The sequence below is a fragment of the Mixophyes fleayi genome, chromosome 4 (assembly GCF_038048845.1).
Source record: "Mixophyes fleayi isolate aMixFle1 chromosome 4, aMixFle1.hap1, whole genome shotgun sequence".
Taxonomy (NCBI): Eukaryota; Metazoa; Chordata; class Amphibia; order Anura; family Limnodynastidae; genus Mixophyes; species Mixophyes fleayi.
This window is the reverse complement of record NC_134405.1, coordinates 229,977,154-229,998,968: the sequence shown is the minus strand read 5'-3', so window position 1 is coordinate 229,998,968 and position 21,815 is coordinate 229,977,154. Positions and strand designations below refer to the sequence as shown.

At 38.6% G+C, this 21,815-nt stretch overlaps 1 protein-coding gene across 2 annotated transcripts in view; it reads left to right on the top strand.

Moving 5' to 3' along the window:
• Positions 1 to 19,383, top strand: part of NTN4 (netrin 4) — a 126,733-nt gene extending 107,350 nt beyond the window's left edge. For both annotated transcript variants that reach the window (XM_075209423.1, XM_075209422.1), the window contains exons 6-10: positions 7,648 to 7,861; positions 9,061 to 9,170; positions 13,596 to 13,664; positions 17,467 to 17,637; positions 18,555 to 19,383. In XM_075209423.1, the coding sequence (XP_075065524.1) occupies positions 7,648 to 7,861; positions 9,061 to 9,170; positions 13,596 to 13,664; positions 17,467 to 17,637; positions 18,555 to 18,691 (701 nt within the window). In that variant the 3' untranslated portion in view covers positions 18,692 to 19,383. The remainder of the gene's footprint in view (positions 1 to 7,647; positions 7,862 to 9,060; positions 9,171 to 13,595; positions 13,665 to 17,466; positions 17,638 to 18,554) is intronic.
• The last annotated feature ends 2,432 nt before the right edge of the window (positions 19,384 to 21,815 follow it).

Here is a 21,815-nt window from a genome sequence, read left to right as displayed (position 1 = left end):
CGAACGTGTTCACTAATAGGGATGACAGTGTGCCATATAGCGAAACAATATTGGATAAGCACCAATAACAAACAAGTACCTAATCAAAATCCGCAGAGTGGATCAAGTCCAGAATCGTAATAAATTTTAGAATCCAAATGGGTAGTCACAATACAAAGTCAAAAGTTATTCTACATTAATATCCCATGCATTCCTAGGTTGTTCATGTGGAACGGGCACTGCAATTATAATATATTTTTTTTCCTGTGCAAGTCCAGTCATGGGACAAAGAGCAAATTGATTAATGTCCACTTCATATTGATTGTGATTAATTTAGTACCAGTATCGAGCATTAAATATAGTTGTGTGTAAAGTATTGATATTAATGTAAATATGCATTGGAGGTCATTTGCAATGCAACACGCATTGCAAATTAGTTTGGTTTTGCACAGGTGCACCTATCTGGACCTCCCACTTCATTTCAAGGCGCACTCCTACTTTACAGTCTTTGGAGATGCCTCTGCAAACTAAATGAGCGCCTACATTTGCTGGCAGGCAAGAAATTCTAAAGATGTACAGTATAAATATTAAGTATAAATATCACAGATCAAGGTGCACATCTATTCTTGCAAACTAGAAGCACTCCTACATTTGTGGAGATGTGGAAAAGTGTAAACATCACAGCAAAAGTCTACCCTGTTTGTTAAATAAATGTTTTCAGAATTTTTATTCTAAAACCATGCTTGCTTTAGCCTTTATTTATGTCTGAAATGAATCATGAGAGTAATTTTTTGTTTGTTTTTACATTGGGCAAAGTGTGCCTTTAAAATATTTTTCTCCATTGAAGGTCAAGATGTACCCCATTAGAACAATAGCACAAGACCTAACCGGTGCCAGTTTTTCTTCAACTGATTCAAAATTTAAGTCCATTTGCTGAGTGTGTGTCCTTCAGCACAGCAAGAAAAGCCCCAAAAAGCAACCTCGACACCTCTTTGTTATTTGAATTATCTCACTCTGCAAAAAATTACATTTCCGTTTTGCCCTGCCCTGCAAAATTTGGTGCATCAGTTGTCAATTTCATATTTTGCAAGCAATGCTTTTGACCTCTCCTACTCATCTTATCAACTTGTGCCAAGTCCTCCACAAATGCTGCCATCTTTCTCTGCAAATACCATGCAGTTTGGCTGAAATACACAGTAGGTGCACCAGCGTAAATTAAAACATATGACGTAACCAATGAGGATTTTACCATGCCTCACCTATTTCTTATGTCATAAATTATGTCCTGTGTGCCTTAAGGAGCATTCAGGGGATGTATTGGAACATAATAATGTCATATAAGAGTAGTTTTAGTAAACTCACAATGCATTGAAAAAGTATTCAACCCAAAACAAATTGTTAAAAATATTTATTTGCGGAAAATTCTGAATTTTAGATTTTTTGGCAGTTATTCATAAAGTATTGAGCACCATGTAAAGTCAAAATAAATATTCAAAAACCTCTTGAATAATTACTAATAATGAAAAACCGAAATGATTACATTAAAAAACCTTTTGCTACTCCTTGTAATTGCAAGATCAATGTCTAATACATGTCAGTTGGAGTTGTACAGGAGAGGAAGCTTAAGAAATTCAAGCAACACCTTGGATCATTAGATGTCTGATTTGACAAACTGATGGCAGGGGAGGGTTTACTAAGGCTGCTGATGAAAACCATGTTAAAGTCGCTTGTTGAGATCATGTTAAAGTCGCCCACCAATATGACTTCTCCGTTCATGACGAAGGAGTTTTGCACCTACTTTGGAGAAGAATCTCTGCTGGTCCTGATTATGAAAGTAAATGTTCAACAATGGTCAGACTGGTGTGCTATTTGTCATGCTAGGCCAGTGGTTCCCAAACTTTTGCAGTTCGCGGCACCCTTAGAGTCTCCAAATTTTTTCAAGGCACCCCTCCAAAATAATTATTGAGCAGTCCTGTTTTAGAAGTAGTTGGGTCAAAAAATTGTAATAAGTATTTAGGTCAGGACAGAAATACTTATTTAGTTGTATGCAAAAATGCCCCCTCTGCATCCAGGCACGCTGTTACCCTCCTCTGCCCCTGTCACACTCCTTTGTCCCATTGTGCGCCCCTGTCGCACTCCTCTGTCCCATTGTGCGCCCCTGTCGCAATCCTCTGTCCCATTGTGCACCCCTGTCGCACTCCTCTGTCCCATTGTGCACCCCTGTCACACTCCTCTGTCCCATTGTGCGCCCCTGTCACACACCTCTGTCCCATTGTGCGCCCCTGTCACACTCCTCTGTCCCATTGTGTGCCCGTTACACTCCTCTGCCCCTGTTACACTCCTGTCCCGTTGTGCCCCAGCTGTCACGCTCCCTCTGCCCCTGTTACACTCCTGTCCCGTTGTGCCCAGCTGTCACCCTCCTCTGCCCCTGTTACACTCCTGTCCCGTTGTGCCCCGCTGTCACCCTCCTCTGCCTCTTCCCCTGTTACACTCCTGTCCCGTTGTGCCCCGCTGTCACCCTCCTCTGCCCCTTTTACACTCCTGTCCCGTTGTGCCCCAGCTGTCACGCTCCCTCTGCCCCTGTTACACTCCTGTCCCGTTGTGCCCCAGCTGTCACGCTCCTCTGCCCCTGTTACACTTCTGTCCCGTTGTGCCCCGCTGTCTGCCCCTCTGTCACACTCCTCTGCCCCTCTGTCACACTCCTCTGCCCCTCTGTCACACTCATCTGCCTCGCTGTCACACTTCTCTGCACCTCTGTCTGCCCCGCTGTGCCCCTCTGTCTGCCCCGCTGTGCCACTCTGTCTGCCCCGCTGTGCCCCTCTGTCTGCCCCGCTGTGCCCCTCTTTCTGCCCCGCTCCCTCTCACTCCTCTGCCGCGCGCCAGCCATAGAAAAAAAAAGAAAGAGCACAGAAACTTACCAATCCGTCGGTCGCTGGGACCCAGCAGCCTCCTCTCTCCCGCAGCTGTCACTGACCTGGGAGCCGCGGCGCACAGTTTGGGAACCGCCGTGCTAGGCTAAGGCATGTAAAATGGTTTGGCAATGGAACACATTGTTTCCAGTGTCACAATACCCTACAGGTTTTGGATTGACAGACTGCAGACCAAACTACAGATCGTGTTGTTCTTGAGTTTGGGAAATTTACATTTGTGTAGAGGTAAATCACAATTTTTCAGATGCATCCTGCTCCATTTTTTGCTTTCAGCACATGATGAAAACAGTGAGGTCAATGGAATGTCCTACATCTACCACCTGCATTTCAAGTTCAAGCTCTCATTAACCACTGCATGGCAATCTTTCACATATAAAGTTGTGTTGTTAAACAACAGTGGGTACCCAGCTTAACAAACAAAGCATTAGTAACTAAGATATAGATGTATTTAATACCATGATATGTCACCAACTGAATGTAACAAGTGCTATGCAATTCAGGGATATTGTCACAATCTGAGAGGTGGTTACTAGCTGGTATTAGGGCAGCTGAGCAAGGAGACGCAGAGTCTAATGCACCCCCGGTGTTCACAAGGGACCACCGCAAGGGAGTTTGGACTTTGCTGCAAGAGGGTGCGCAGGTCGCAGTTCTCCAAGACATCCACCAGCGTAGTAACAGAGTGGACAGTGTGTAGTCAATGAATCTGGGTTGGAACCAAACGGGCAGTATAGTACAAAGGGAGATCCCAAGAATAGTTAGAGGCAGGCCAGAAATCAGGAATCCAGAACTAACGGCAAGGTATAAGACATAACCCAAACGGAAGGTCAGAGGGAAGTCGGGTCAAAACTGGAGCAGGAATCAAATACTGGGTGCCAGAGCCTTCTATAAATCCCCCTAGGTGAGCCCTGATAGGTAGGCAGTTATCCGGCGGTCAGACCCACTGACCGTCGACTGGAAGCCGCCTAGCAACGGGCCGCAAGAGTATCTGCACATGCTCATGTTGCGGCCGGAAACGGGGGAAAGCGTCCTGCAGAGAGTTCGGTACTTCACAGGCAACCGTCTCTCGCACCTAATGTCAGTGCGGAGGCGGCGCCTGACAGATATAAGAGATAAACCACTTAGAATTATTAGGAGAGAACATTCCAACATTCTATTCTTAATTAGCTAGCCGCATTACAGATCTAATCACAGAGGTAGTATATAATAAACGTAAGAGTTGAGATCTAAGATCTGTTCGATAGGATGCGACTTTTGACTCTTCTTCTGGATAACAATGACAGAAATATCTCACCAGTATAAGCTCTTACTGCACTTTACTTAAAGTAGCACTGGTTTCATGGTCAGGATTAAATCACCACTGACTAAACAAATACCACTTCAGAGGTTAAAACAGGAGTAAATATCAGGGCAAGCAATTTCACTCATATCCAGAGGATACAGCAGAATCAATCTATTCTGAGTGTTCTAGACACCCTTCTAAATGAAGTTTGGGGCAGGTGATTGCTACAAGAGTCTGGTCTTACATGAAATAAATATAAATTTGTAGGCAATGATTAGCATACCCATATATCAGGTTGACTGGAACAAATGACTTTAATGCCAGAAAATTAACCAAATGAATGGATACTATCCAATATTGCTTGAAGTAAAGGTCCGAGATCAGCTATATATATCAATATGCCATCAAAATAGAGATACTATTTTTGTTTCAAAGCATGTTATTTATAACAGATATTGTATGTATAGTGTTTGCTCAAACTTTATTTATGATAACATATATGTTGTAATTAATGTATATAGTGTGTCACAACCTACAAAATTTGTTGCGACACATAAAAAAAAACTTCAGAGAAACTTGTTCCTGTGTGGTTATCCAAACTTTTTTTTTGCATTGTTCATTCCAGCACTGTGGAATGTTTACTGTAAGGAAAGCTTAATGTTATTTTGTATTGTGTGCACATATGCTCAGAAACAACTAAATGATTCACCTTCTAGGACTTCACGCTCCGGGAGTAAAGAATGTGCTTGCATGCGTTTAAGCTATCAGAATTTCACAGACAGGTAGACAGTCAGTCAGACTCTGTGTATTCTGCTGAAATATGTACTTCTCAAACCAATCCAGCCAGCAGCCTCCAGCCAAAATTTCAGAGTTAGTGGGTGGCGATTTCATCTTGTTATCAGACTCTCTTTTTTATTAGCTGCTGAATGTGCTGCTGTTGCTTCACCTGTCTTTGCATTTGCCAGAATTTTAACATTAAAAGTCTGGGAAAATGCAATATTCTACCTCTATTTCAGGGCATATTAATAGTGAAATATTGAAAAATAGGGGAAATATTCAATGTTTCCTGGGTGGCCTGAGGAATAAGTAATCCGAAATGCGTAGCAGGTGATCATCAAGAGTTAACCCAATATATGCTCTAATATCTTGTCATCCTGTAAGTGCAATTTTTATCTTGCAATTCAGTTTTTGAATATACTTGACCTATGAAAGTTCTATACTTTTCAGTGCTCCGCCTGCATATATATAGCATGGTTTCAGTGTGGCACTGAAAGGGTGGTGGCTCAGAAGCAGTGGCAGCATTAACATGTGTGGATTTATACAAGTTTTGGGAGCGCTCTGTTTATTTCTTATAAATGGTCTTACATAGCATAAAAGGACAATATATTATCATCATCTTCATCAACATTTATTTATACCGCCAAATTCCGTATCGCTTTACAACTGAGAGCAAACTGTGCTACATATTGGTCCAGCCAGAGTGCAAACGTAAAAAGTACTTAGCAGGCTATGTGATCCAGTCACACAGCAACATTGGTCACGGGGATGTTGTCTTGTGTTAGCCGTGTACAGGGTGGTAATAGGGTATCCTAGGGAGATTAAGAGGGTGGTTGAGGAATATTATAAACTTTCCTAAAGAGGTAGGTTTCAGAGAACACTTGAAAGTTTGTAGACTACAGGAAAGTGTGAGAGAGGAGAAAAATGTCCTGTAACCGGGATGGGAGTATGTCATGAGAGTAGAAGAGAGACACAGATCTTGTGCAGAGCAGAGGTATTGAGTTGGGAGACAAATGAGGAAATGTATGTTGGTGAAATTTTGTTGATGGTCTTATATGTTAGTGGAAGAATTTTGTATTGGATTTTTTGAAAAAACAGGCAACCAATGCAGACACTGAGAGAGTGGCTCAGCAGAGGAAGAACAAGGAAGGAAAATCAATCTAGCCGCTGCATGCAAAATTGATTGCAGTGGTAAGAATCTGATTTGGGGAAGACCAGTAAAGAGGGAATTGCAATAGTCGATGTGAGAGATAATGAGTGCTTGAAATAAAATTTTTGCAGTGTCTTGTGTGAGATACGTACGTAGTTTAGAAATGTTTTTTTGTGTATGCAGCATGATGTAAATATAGAGTCGTTGTGAGGAACAAGGATAGTTGTGAGTCAAGGATTACACCTAGTTGAGCGAGCTTGCGGGGTGGGATTTATGGTCGTGTTGTCAATAGAAATGTCAGGCAGGAAGCTTCTGTTGGTGGGTGGAATATTATTAACTCTGTTTTTAGTATCTCTCTGTGTCTGTGTGTGTGTTAGGGAATTTAGACTAAGCTCCAATGGGGCAGGGACTGATGTGAGTGAGTTCTCTGTACAGCGCTGCGGAATTAGTGGTGCTATATAAATAGATGATTATGAAGATCCAGAGAAATTAACACTGATAAAGCAATCAGATAGGTAGGATAAGAACCAGGATTAGACAGTGTCTTGAAGGGATTGTAGAGTTTGTATGAGGAAAGAGTGGTCAACAGTGTCAAATGCAGCAGAGAGATCCAGGAGAATTAGAAAAGAGTAATGACCTTTTGTTTTAGCTGTGATGAAATAATTTACAACCTTGGTCAAAGCTGTCACTGTGGAGTGTTGAGAGCTAAAGGCTGACTGAAGAGAATCCAAAAGGTTGTTTGCAAATATAAATATATATATATATATATATATATATATATATATATATATATATATATATATATATATATATATATATAAATTTGTAGACAATATCTTCCACAAGCAAATATTCTACTATTCCCGGGTTCATAATAACGTGGTCACTATTGACACTGTTCCATTGAAATCTGTAAAGGTCATTTACAAACTGTGCCATATATTTCTATACATGCCAATGCATCTAATTTTCCACCTTGCAAGATATCTGCAGGTTCAACCAACTGTTACCCCATTAATTCAAAACTTAATTAACTTAACTTAAACTTTTACATTTTTATTCTATAATACTTCTCAGTTTACCTTCATTTGTGTCTTAATCATGAGTGTGAGGGAACATCATGACTGTCTTTATTACAGCTGGCACTTTTGTATATTTGAACGTTATTACATTTATTGAAATGCCTTTAAAGCATAACGTTTACCTGTTTTTTGTAAAAGGCCTGGTTTACACCATTTCCAATGACATGTAAAATTGAGTTGTTTGTGGGTACCCCTAAATGCACTTTTCTACTCCATTTGAAACTAATTTAAATAATCATGTGCAAACAACACTACTTAAAAAGTATTTTCTGTCTAATCATATCTTTTTATAAAATGCTAGTGACTGATGATGACGACATTCATACAACTATATGATATCTGTCAAAATATTTACATGCACAGGACAGTCTATGTATTCTTTTTCTGGCATATTTCATCATGGGAAGTGTTTTACACTGAATCACAATCTCCCTTTTCTCCTGTCTATAGCTTGTTCCTGTCATCCAGTTGGATCTGCAAAGCTTCATTCTAGCACATACACATTCTGTGACCCCCAGAACGGAGACTGCCCTTGCAAACCTGGTGTAGCTGGCCCTAATTGTGACCGATGTATGGTTGGGTACTGGGGGTTTGGAGAGTATGGTTGCAGGCCATGTGACTGCGCTGGAAATTGTGATCCTCTTACTGGACACTGTATCACCAAGTAAGTTCTGCTATTAAATCATACCAGATGTCCCACCTCCCTTTTGAAAACTTGTGCCAGAGCACACGTGTTTCCATAGTAATGCTTACTGAGAGCCCTAATTCTGAGCCTCAGCTATAAGTTCAGCGATATAGCAAATTACTTTCCCCTTTCGCACTGTTCCCAGGATGAACAGATGTAGAGACCTGTAGTTTGTAGGTTAAGTTCGCAAAGGGTATTTCTTATAAACTCCAAGGTAGAATAATCTGAAACTAGTGGTGCAAACCAGCATAAGTGATATGGTGATGGTAGGCTAAGGGATGTTATGAATTTGCCTGGACACGAATTATGGGATGAAAAAAAAATTGTACTGAAAACTGCCGAGGTGACGGAGATAAGCCTTCTATGTGAGTGGTGAGGCATATCTTCTAGTGCCAGACTTCTGGCAAAATCACTACAAATTGGCACTGAAATAATGAAATGTCTGTGCACTCTTATTTCACCTTTGGTTGTTTTCTTTGCCTGGTTAATAACCACTTGCCTGGTTCATACAGCCCCATGTTTGCCTGTTATAAATCATAGATATGGAGCCTCTGTGCGTTCTGGAGACTGGATTTCTCCCCAGTACAAGCCCAAAGTGAGTAATGAAATGAGGGTTATACATTTGTAGCACAATTAATGCACCATCTGGACAGAAATGTTATTAGTTTAAAATACAAAGCAAAACATAAGTACAGTGCTTCTGGCTGTTTGTGGTGACATTAAATCCTAATATCATTTGGATATGAAGTGCTCACTTCATTACCTGTATAAGCAGATGCTGTAAGCCTGTCCCTGGTTTCAAGTACAAGGCAATAATAGTGGTGAATCTTGTTTACTGTAGCTTATAAAAACATCTGAGTATCACAATGTTACACATTTGATGTGCATACTGGACACTTGGTCGATATTTGTCATTTTTTATGTTTTTGTCATATTCTGGTTGAAAAATTATTATTGTAGTGATTGTTTGACAAAAGAGGTATAGTGTAAAATATCTATAAACATCCTATTTTATAGAACAAAATATAATACTGTATGTAGATATTATAATGTTGCAGATAATTTTAATTTGTTTATACAATTATGTGATGCACACTAATAAATTAAAATATTAATGATAGTTACTGTTCATATATAAATTTTATGCCCAGTTTTAAATAATCTCGCTTCTTACACAGCTTGGAAATAGACTGGCACCGTGAAATTCCTGAACTCTCTGCGTTTAATGAGAGTGAAGAGAATTGGGAATGGAAAGATGAGCAGGGATTTTCAGCTATTCGCCACACAGGTGAGAATTATTTGCTCTCTCACACTTCTACACAGTCTTATGGTACTGCTATTTCCAGCCTGGTTCTATGTACTGCTTACATAATGACCTAAACTGCAATCTTATTTCCAGACGATCATACTTTATTACCAATAATATAGCACCCATGTGTCTACCATACTAAAAAAACGGCTTTTGTATCTCTACTCAGCCACATGTAACATCAGTTCTGGTGAGCAGAGGCATCATTCCATTTGTCTCCATTAGTGAAGTTTTGTAATTCTAAACTCATATCAGTGTATGTTTATCTCCCCATTCTAGACAAATGGATATTATAAATAAGAGTAATAAATAACCCTCTAGTGAATTTTCTGGTGATCATTTTGGTTGTTTATATGTACATAAACCCCTTTATATTTTATGCTGCTTGTTGTTTTTTTGGAGTATTACTAGTTGCACTTTCAGTAAAAATGGTATCCTCATGCATTTTGCATCACAAAATGGCTAGGACCTATGTGTGTTGTTGACAGGTGCACTTGACAGGTGCCCTTTTAGCACCACACGAAGCGAGCTAACTTCAGGTATAGGGCCCCTGCATACCTCTGTTTTCCCAGTCTTGCTGCCCTTTTTTCTATAGGAACTTTTTAACTGACAATTCTAACTTGATTTCCTCTGATGCACCCAAAGTAAGAGGACAAGTAGGAATAGTGGGAATCACCAGTTGAGAAAGCCCAGGGATCTCAAGAGAAACACAGATAAGCCTTTCAAATTGTTATATTTGGTACAAGACCACTCGTTATTAATTACAGTGCACTAATTGGGTGCTAATTTATTTCACCATTGGGTGCTCCTTATTGTTTTTCAAGTGGGAATAGGTTCTATACTTGTTTAACTTCCTTTCACACCAAAAACGAAGTATGGATTGGATTTTAAGGTACTAGCAAACTTCAGGTCATATAAGATATCCATATGCCACTGCCACATGTGTCATGAGTCATTTTGTGAGTATTCCATCCATGAAGATAAAATACACTTGAGTTTCAGGATTGTATACAAGCATTCACTTCCTCCACTGTTCAGTGTTTCTAATTTCAGAACTCAGTTGATGTTTGTTTAAAAAAAACTCCATAATGTATCTATTTTAGTGTACTTCCCACTAATTTTATGCTGAATCAAAGAGATTTAGAGGCAAGGGTGAAGTGATTTATCACCTCTAATTCAAGATGATCACTGCAATAGATTCATTGTAGGTCATTAAAGAAATATTTTATATATTTTGCCCTCTGTCCACCATTCAGTCTAGGGTTCCTTAAACCAGCTCTTATTAGAGCCGAAAACATTGGGAAGGCAGCTTTACAACACATACTAAAAGTCCCTTAAGTTATTTTTTGTTTTATTGTTTTTAATTTTGTGTGCGCCAAGTATACACATTTTAAGTGAAACTTGTTGCCTTTTTGTCTTTAAAAATGTTTTTATTTTATGGCAAAGAAGATTCACTTCAAAAATATAGTTGCTGAAAAAGAATCCTGATATAATGCACTGTGTGTTACACATTATAACTAAGTGCACTATGTAAATTTGTATGTTGGCCTGTATGTAGTCCTACATGGCACTAGATCAATGTAACAATCAATATAGGATGATATAACAGCAGAGAGAGTACTTTAGTGATCTATACTGCGCTCTGAGGACAGCAGATACATCATCATCATCATTTATTTATATAGCGCCACTAATTCCACAGGGCTATACAGAGAACTCATTCACATCAGTTCCTGCCCCATTGGAGCTTACAGTCTAAATTTCCTAACACACAGACAGACAGAGAGAGAGAGACTAGGGTCAATTTGACAGCAGCCAATTAACCTACCAGTATGTTTTTGGAGTGTGGGAGGAAACCGGAGCACCCAGAGGAAACCCATGCAAACACAGGGAGAACATAGAAACGCCACACAGATAAGGCCATGGTCGGGAATTGAACTCATGACCCCAGTGCTGTGAGGCAGAAGTACTAACCACTAAGCCACCGTGCTGCCCACAATCATACATCTGTGACAGTGATGTGTGCTGAGAGAACTGTATATAGAACTTAGTGAAATTTTGTGCAAGAACTTTTTCCAACATCTACAGCATTGTCCAGAAGGTGAATGTGTTACATTAATGTGCGCATCTTAGTCTACACAGTATAAAAACTGTCATGTCTATTTTTATCAGCAAGGTGGCTCGCTTTACCGATTCTTTCCCACTCTCTATAAACTTGTTACTGCTTGTCTTCTGTCTTCCATTTTTAAGCTCAGACTCTTTTCTCCCTCTTTCACTATCCGTTCCTCATGTCAACCCTTCTGCCTCTTCAACTCTTCCGTGAGGTGCCAAGGGGACAGCAGCTGTGTACAGGTTTGCTAATTCTGACACCTGACTCCAACCACCACTACACTGATTGTGTCATCATCTCTAAAGTGTTGACATGCCCATAGAGGCTCGGTCTCTTAGGTTCGTGAGTCCTCTTGTCTGATTGGCTATGCGGTAGGAGCATCGGGACACTCTTTCCAATCACAGTGGTGGGGAGGTTAAAAGGGGTTAGGGGAAGGCTTGTGCATAGCCTTGAAACGTCCTATAACAACACAATGTTTGATATCCATCTATGTGTGTTCCCAATTCTGCTACGGGCTAGATGACACTGTTTGCTTTAAATCTGTGACACTCGTACTTAGTTCACAGGTAGACTGTACTTTGTGTGTTTCTCTACTTGCACAAACCTTCTCAGCTACATGATGTGAATAGTAGACTGTTACCTGGCTCTGTAATAAAATGTCTGATTAAAATAAAGCGTGGGGGGAAGTGCATGGCGTTGCTTCTGGTGCACATTTTTATCTCCATGAAAAGTTTCACTTCAAAAACATAAGTCGGAGAACTTGGGTATTAATGTGTGTGTTCATGTATTTGTATATAATTCAAATGGTAACTTAACAAAAACAAAAAATTGTGACTTTAAACTTGGCATAGTAGATGGGTACCAGGTTCACCAGCATGAATCTGTGAAGAACAGCAACCCTGCCGGAGTTTTGATGGCTTAAAATATCATAGGTATAGAGAAAATGGACAATCACACAAATGGCATCCAGCCATTGGGGACCCTGTGGTCGACAAACATACATTTGGTTGACAACACATGAAATGAGTAGCTATACTTAGTCAAGTAGCAGCTAAGTACAAAATTGCAGCTTCAAGAGGCATATCAGAAAGTACAAATCATAGCACATAGTTGGCTTGTACGCTACAATACCCCGTTACCTTACTAAGCTCCACTTCAGTTAGCAACAAACAAGAGCGTGCAGTTGCATTGGATTTATGGAACACAACAATCCCCCAACAAATCCTCTCTCTTCTAAGAGTAAATGGTAATTAATTCACTATAATCCCTTCAAATCTCACATGCAGTGATAGGTCCACGCGGCACTCGTTAACCTTTGCTGTGCTGTCATACTTCCCAACATTTCAACCATCAGGACAAGTTGGGACTGTCCTGCCTAAATCCATACAGTTGGCAGGTATGCAAGTGTCATACAGTTTTTTACTTTCTCATAGTATTTGCTATTAAAAGCAATGATAAAACTGTTATATAAAATTTCTGTTGCAGTACTGGAGCTGAACAAATAGAGCCAAGCACCTCCATACAATGTAGCACATTCATTACCTAACCAGGCATGAAATGTAGCATAGTGAGTAAGAATTGTGGTTTTCATAATTCATATTTTATTTAATTTTCTATTAGAATTAATTAATGTCCATAAAAAAGCATTTTCTGTGGTTTGTTTTTGTTGGACACCACAAACATTCCATTTTCTAATTATTGGATGAAACCTACTCCCATTTTACTGCTTCCTCTCTTTGGAATGTCAACAAAGGGAGTGCTACTGATTTGCTGCCATGAGAAACCTGTGCTAAAGTTCCAGCAACAATGATCCTTTTTAGCCACTGATTTATGATCATTTAGAGTCTTATGTGGATTTATTATTTAGCACATTACAAGCTATTGCCCTCTGTGGTCCTTGCACTGTGTGTGTTGTCCGCTTTGTATTGCAATCAATATATCATAACTCCTAACATTGGCCTCAGCCCAAATCAGAACAAAATACATACAATTAAGAAGTGGTTCAGGTAGTGTTGGAGGTACTGTGTCCCAATATCTCTCATGAGGTATCTTTACAATACCACTATGACATTTTTGTAATATTAAATAGTATATACACAAAGCAGTACATACTGTAGGTCTGAAAATCAAGTTATTAATTTAGGAAAGATATTACAATTATGTGAAAATGATTACATTTAATGCTAAACAAATGTATATGCCACATGTTCAGTAATTCGGAAACAGAGTTTTTAATATTTCACAAGCTATATGTTTCAGGTATTAACATATTTGTATGTGTATTTTTATTTTAGGGAAATGTGAGTGCAAGGAGCAAGTATTAGGAAATCCAAAAGTGTTCTGTGGTATGAAATACTCCTATGGTGAGTAATATAGTGCACTGCATACTGCTTTATTTTACTGTCTGAAATCAGAGTACCATTAAAGGAGGTGTTTTTCATTTCAACACATGATATGCAGCTGAGTACAAAACATCATTTTGCTACAACCTACACTTATGATAATTAATAAAATAAAATAAAATTTAAGGCCAGGCAACCTTACATTTTGCTGCCTATATAAAATAAAAAGAAAGAAAAACACAGAAGAGGAGATAAAAACAATGGGGAAGGGTAGGGAGCCAGGGCCACCTTGAAAAGGTTTTGCGCTGATTATACTAGAATCCAGGAAGGTGGAGAGTTTGTCAATCAAGTGCCCCAATCTTCTTCCAAAAACATTTATAGACTCCTTTAATTATTTTTTTCCAATTGATATGATGATCTATAAGCATTGTTTGCCTTGCCATTAAAAAAAAAGTAAAACATAAAACGGCATCTCTGTAGAACTAAGACTGGATACTTACTTAAACACAGTGGGCCTGATTCAATAAGGAACTTAGGCAAGAAATTTTCTTACTTAAGTCTCCTGAACAAAACCATATTAAAATGCAAGGGGTGAAAATTAACTTATGTGCAAAATAGCAAACTAATTTTCACCCCATGCATTTTAATATAGTTTTGTCCAGGAGACTTAAGTAAGAAAATTTCTTGCCTAAGTTCCTTATTGAATCAGGCCCAGTGACACTATGTCAAATGCGATCATGTTTGACATGAGTTGGTTTCAAGCATTGGTCAGTGGGATTGGCAGTCAAAAATATTCACTACAAGAGCAAATGCTAGAGGTGATTGGAAAACTTTAAAAAAAAATGAAAATGAAAAAACGCTAGATTAAGCATATATTTTTGACACCAGTGAAAATATGTGATCCTGTTATAGTGGATTGGTAAGTGAAGAGGGATAATGCTTAGACTACTATTTTGAAACCAAACTGATGCAGATCAGTTGAAATCACTAGCTTACAAGTAGATAGGTTAACAAAATAACTTAAATGTGTGCATAATAGATGGTATTCTATCCATTCTATTATGTATTTGACATACACTGCAGCACCAGTCAGTCAGTATTACAAATAAAAAACAATACAAAATGCATAATAAAATAGAACAAGTACATATAAGGTTGAAGAAGGAGGTGCAGACGTGATACAGAGGTTAGAGAGGGCCCTGCTCATGAGAGTTTTCAGTCTTGAGGGAGAGGGCAATGCTAAGGCAATAGGCGCTAGTGGGATTCTGTGTGGACACGGGACTGTAGCAGGTAGAACATTCAGAGGGAGTAATATCAGAAGGAGGTAGGATAGGCTATAGTGTAGAGGTGGGTTTTGATAGAGTGCTTGAAAGACTGTAGGTTGGTGGAGAGTCTGGTTAGGCAGGTTAGGGAGTTTCATAATCGGACAACAGCACAGGATAGTTCTTGAATGCAGGAGTGAGAGGTGGTTATCAGAGAAGAGAAGAGGCATAGGTTGGAAGCAATTTGAAGTGGGTGAGGTAGAGTGTATCTTGTGAAGTCAAATTGAATGTCACACAGAGTGAAGGTTTTTCCCAAACTATAGCTCCCCCTATATTTGTCTTTCCTCTTCCAGCCTTACCCTACTTCCACCATTAAGAATTAAATATAAACTCACTTTGGTCAGACCTTATATAATGTACACGTGTATAAACATTTGGTATTTGTACAGTCAGGAAAATTACTTGACTATATATTAGGGTAAACATCAGCAGCGACACTAGTTGTGTAATTGTGAGAGGAAAGTATTATTTTTATTATTTTTTGCACATTTCCCCCTATATAATAGTTCTCTGCAAACCTACATCTTCAGGCTAGCTTATCAAATTCCTCAACCACCATCTTAGCCTCCCTAGGGAACCCTATTACCACCCTCTACACAGTTTACATAAGACTTACATGTGTCCTTACATAAGACTTACATGTGTCCGTTCTAACCTCTGACCCCTGACCAACATCGCTGTGTGACTGGACCCTATAGCCCACTAAGCACTACCTTTGCAAACTGGCTGGACCAATATGCAATATGTGGCACTTAATCTCATGCATGAAACTCCTATTCACCTATAGATTGTAAGCAGGGCCCTCTAACCTCTCTGTCTGTCTGTAATACCCAGGCTTGTTTTATTACATAGATGTTCCCAATTGTAAAGCGCTATGGAATATGCTGGTGTTATATAAATAAATACTAATAATAATAGTAATAATAATAAAGTAAATACTTTTAAGTGTTTTAATTCATTTAATTCCAATGACCAGCCAAGAGAAACCCAAATGTCTATAATTGTGTACATAAACAAAAAGTAGCTGTATAATTCCTGAATTTTAAATGGTCATTTGACAGTTTTAAGGCTTGGCTACGATTGACTGCTTTGTAGACACACATAATAAGTGACTGTGAACTTCAGATCTCGTACATCAAACTTATTAGGATCTTGCTGTCTGGTAGCTCTGGACACAACTAATTCTGCTAATTTATAAAGCAACTTTGGGGTAACTTTTTCAAGCTGCGAGTTTCCGGTGGATTTGAAAAGTGGAGATGTTGCCTACAGCAACCAATCAGATTCTAGCTATCATTTTGTAGAATGTACTAAATAAATGATAACTGGAATCTGATTGGTTGCTATAGGCGCAACATCTCCACTTTCCAAACTCGCCGGAAACTCGCAGCTTGATAAATTTACCCCTTTGTGTTTGTTGGATGGCTCATTAGAAGTGCATAGAATATGAATGATTTAAAAAATAGTATTGCTGCGATCCGTTGCCATTGCCCTTTGAGAGGCTGTCACACAAGCTATTTTATTTTTAGAACATTATATGGTACAGAGTGATATGTGACAAAGGTTTAGCAAATAACATATGTTGATAATTAATCTGACAATTACTTTAATCAATAGCAGATATTTTCATTCTTGGAACTAAAAATTCTTACTAACACAAAGTGAATCACTCAATGCTTAGTCTAACATTTCCATTCGCAAATAACATGTACCTATGCTATTAGACTGTGTACGCATAAAACTCTCTTCACATTTGTTAATGCTGTCTGCACCTGTTTCCTTTGTGGGAGTGGATCAGGAGATAAGTTATACCTGACAAAAACAGGGCGACTTGCAAAGGAAAGTTCAAGGGGTCTCTTGTTAATGAAAAATTATGATTACGTGTTGCTCTGGCTTCCTGAGCTTGATAGTGTTGATATTTTATCTTCCTTAAAGATTGGGAGTGGAAGCAAAAAAACAAATGTATAAATCTTATAGTAGCACACAGGTCCTTCACCCTTTCACCACTATGTCTATGTGCTTCATTACTGACACAACTTATCACCTGATAAGACTTTAAGCAAAATGAAAAAAAAAAAAACCTCTGGTTAAAATATAGTTAATTATGTCAGTGATTATCTGCAATATACCTTAACCTCTGCTGTTAAATAATGTATATGGACATAGAATACTGCACGTCCTCATTTCCTACAGCTTTAAAATGGATTGATGTAGAACCGGTTGCACTTTTGGGGTGGTTGTCCGCTAAATAAACATTCAACTACTTTAATTTATTTTATCTTTTACGAGTGTTGCAAGTACAATTGAAAAAGCAACAAATAATTTATGCTAAATAAGGGAATAGCCAATAACTGTAAAATGTATATACGTGTATATCTAGCTATGTGTTCTCATTTGGATAATCATCCAGCAGTACAAAATATTCTAATAGGCAACTTAAGGAGTCCCTGGTGTTCACTACCTTCCATATTACGTTCTTCTCTCATTTTTTGCTCCTTGAACAGTGCTAAAAATAAAGATACTGTCAGCTCACGACAGGGGCACTCATGCTGAGGTTAATGTGAAGATTAAAAAGATTTTGAAAATGACAAAGTTGAAGATCCTGCGTGGAAAGAAAACACTGTATCCGGAATCATGGACCAACCGGGGCTGCACCTGTCCCATCCTGAACCCTGGTATACTATCTGTTACTCGTATAGATAGGGTAGACACAGAATTAAAATGTGTAACATGCACAAGAGTTAAATAAAAAATAAAATGTGTATTAATTCAATAGTTATCTTAATGGTAACAAATTATATTGACAGGCCCAATTTTTAAACATTTAAAAGTTATTTTTTTATTTTGTGTAGTAACTCTCTTTAATAGTAAACACTAACTATACTTGCATCATAACCATAGTGCAGTGCTCACAGCTACTAATGTGCTACAGGCTCTACACATCTAAGTCTGCAAGCTGCTATATTAAATTATTGGATTCCAGCTGTTCTGCACTCTGTTGCCACCTACAACTGATTGTAATCTATACTATGTTAACACATTTTAGTATAGCACATATGATAATTTGAGCTCATAATATAGCACCATCTAATCAGTAATAGGTGGAAAAATTAGGGAAGCTGGAGATTTCCATGAAATGCTATAACTATAACTAACACCTTACAGCCTGGACCGGTGACCAAATGTAACATGGTTATGAGGTATGCATGGCTTATTAAAATAAGGAACTATGGAAAGGGGGTGGGATATTAAAAATCAATTTATTAAAATCATATATCATTAATTTCAATTGCAGTCATGTTCATGTTGTGTTTAAGGGAGGTTGTAGGGCCCAATATTTTCATATAGGACGAAAAGTGTGCAGCCGTTCCTGCCAGCAGTCTTTTGAACTTGTATTCAGTATTGGTCACTACAATTTAACTGTACCCACTTTACCAGCATACCCTAGCCTAGAATAAATAGAAAGAAGTACTTGAAAACATGACATATATTGGACTAAAACTAGAAAAAATCCCAGATGATTTAATGAAAAATAATTAGTGGGAAGAAATTCAAGTTATGTTATGTGGTCACACTGTTCTGATTTTCTCAGGTCTAGAATACCTAGTAGCTGGCTATGAAGATGTACGTACTGGTCGTCTCATTGTAAATATGAAAAGCTTTGTCCTGCCCTGGAAACCTGCCATAGGCAAGAAGGTAATGGAGATTTTAAAGACAGACTGCATATGAGAATAAAGAAGACAGAGTATTGACACTAGAGGAAATAAAGTATACTTCTTGACTTCCCTGTTTAAATACAAGTGGAAAAGTGAAAGTGCGCAGAAGAAAGCTGCAAAGCAACTTTATGCTGTTATTCTTCACCTGAATGCATTTCAAGATGTTTCCACCTGTTTCACACCTGTCCTCTGCCACCTTAGTAATGCTGTAACATAGAACTATACTTACAGCTGGGATGTGACACTATGGATAAATCACACTTGGCAGTGAGTGTTTGACAACATGTGATGCAGAATCCTCTACAATCAAGAAAACATTTTATTTTATTGAAGGTACAAAAGAAAAAAAAACAGACTTTTTGTATTCAGGAAGTGTTGTAAACATCCTTCTTGAAAATGTAAATATCATCATTTAAGAAGCACTTTACTATTTGTTATTGCATTTCCTTTTTTGTTTTTGTTAAAAATACAATGGTGTTTAGAAAGCTATAGAACTGAAACCACACTATAGACACCTTAAAGTAATTGTATTCTACTTTTTTATATTATTCTTGTCATCAAAGATTTATTTATGTTGTAAAGTCTTTTCATGATACCTGAGATAAAATTCAAACCAGCGACCTGGATTCCATGTGTCGTTGTATGGTCAGTCAGATCCCGTCCACCACTTGTATACTTTGGTCATAAAGCTGTAAGTACACACAACAGGTTATCACTCTACTTATTACTTTTACATCACCTCATGTTGATTTTTGCAGAGCTTACTTTAGTTCTGGTTTGCAGCAACTCACCCTATACACCAAGAGCCTTAAGACAGAGAAGAGCAAATATATGTCCCTGTCCTTTAGCTGGGTTGATGCCTCCATGGATTATCAGACTGGGTAGGGAACCTCCAGATGCTGGAGCAAAGCATGATGGGACACAGTAGTGGATTAAGGGCTTGGTGGGCCTGGAGCAGAAAATTATGGTAGGCCTGTCATGTAATGCATTAGTGGGTATGGCTTTTTGGAAGATGGCGTGGTTTTATGTACCCAGTAAAGCAACATTGTGACATCAGAACAGTGATGGGCAACCTGATAAATTTCAGAGACCACATAGTGCCATGGGCAGCACATTGACATTAATCTCAGTACGTGTTACAAACTATAACAAACAAATCTCACAATAAAGCAGGAAGGAGCAGTGGGCCACAAGTAAAGGCGCAGAGGGCCGCCTGCAGCCCTAGGGCTGCCTGTTGCCCATCACTGATATAGAATGTAACACCATCATCTGTTGATCACTATACTAGGTAAGACCCCATTATCTTATGACCAGAACACCATGCACAGCCCCACCATCTGGTTACCAGTATACTAGGCAGAGTTCCATCATCTGGTGACCAGTGTACTATGTAGAATCACAAAATCTGATGACCAGTGTTCCCTCTACAGCAAATTACTGCCATTTTTAGATATAGTTAATGTTCATCTTCATTAAACTCAGTAAGTCTTGCCCTCTGCACTCATCAGTTAGGATCATTCCTCATATTTCTAGACCAGACATATAGCTATATACCAAGGCTAAACATTTTTTGTATACTTAGGCTTGGAATATAGCTATTTTCTTAGGCTAACGATGTGAGGAATCATCCTCTAATTAACAGTGTGCAGATGGAATATCCCATTGTCAACTATATTATTTCACAGAGATAACCTTCCTATAATTATCAGCCATACATTGCATAGTAATACCTCAGCTGATATTGCACAGAGATACCCCATTGCAAGCAATAGATTGCATAGCTATACCCCAGTTGTTCGCTAGACTAAACCAAGATAACGCCACTGTCATGTATAGCCTACAGATCCCTCCATTGCCAGATAAGTATAGATCAGAGATATCCACATTGCCTATCATATATAGTACAGATTGCCATTGCCATTCATATAATGCACACAGAAACCCCCCTTGCCATTCATATATTGCACCATACTCCATTGCCAGTTATATATTGCACTGATACTCCATTGCCAGTTATATATTGCACTGATACTCCATTGCCAGTTATATATTGCATGCAGAAAACCCCATTACCAAACCCCCCATTGCTAAACATGATCTGCATACTAATACCCCTCATGGTTAATCATATAATGCACCGTAATACTCCCACTGGCAACTATATACAGTATAATACATAGTATATAGTTTCCCCCATTTTAAGCCCAACCAGGCACACAATATATGTGGATACTCGGAGACGAATTGTGTAGGCCTCACACTGTAACGGTCATGCTGCTGACTTGGTAGTTGTGCCCAGCTGAAGCTACTCCCTGCTCACCTTGCTTGCACATAACCTACAGTTGGATGCTGCTATCTCATTGGGATGGAGACTCAAGTAAAGTGAAATATAAAAATCCAGGTTTCTTCATAGCCTGGGAAATTATGTGAAAAACAATTATATAATAAAAAAAGCTATTTAAAAGCAAAAGCAAAGGAATTCCATTGTTCCAACCATTTGCCTATTTCTGAAGGGGTTCTGGAGCTGCAGCCCCTATGGGACAGATAGGTCTTTGAAATGTGAACAACCTAAAAAACACATGATGAAAGCAGCTTATAATACAGCCTCAGAGTTCAAACAACAAGTTACACCAGATCTGCCATACATGGAATAGAGACTATTGGAAAAGCTATTGCAAGAAATAAAATCACACTGGAGTTTTGATAAAAAAAGAATCAAAATATTAGAACCTGGCACAAGGTCATAATGATCCATTTTCAGTATTTAAATGGTCAACAGAAGTGCGGTTGTTATTCTTTATAACACATGTGATAGAGTCCCTCGTACTGAATAACTGTTTACCTATTTTATCAATATTAGATGTTTACAACATTAATGGTACTCATATGTTATAGTTATATTAAAGGTCATCAATGGGTTGTGTTGCCACAAATCATTGGAGGTTGGACACAGACATCACGTTTCTTCTACTATTACTATCTATAGCAGATACAGTGCAAATAACATTTAAAAACATTCTTAACAATTAATATAATTTAATTGCCTAAATACCTGGTTTGGATAAATAATCATACCCTTAGAGCAGGGTTTCCCAAACCCAGTCCTCAAGTACCCCTAACAGTGCAGGTTTTCCAGG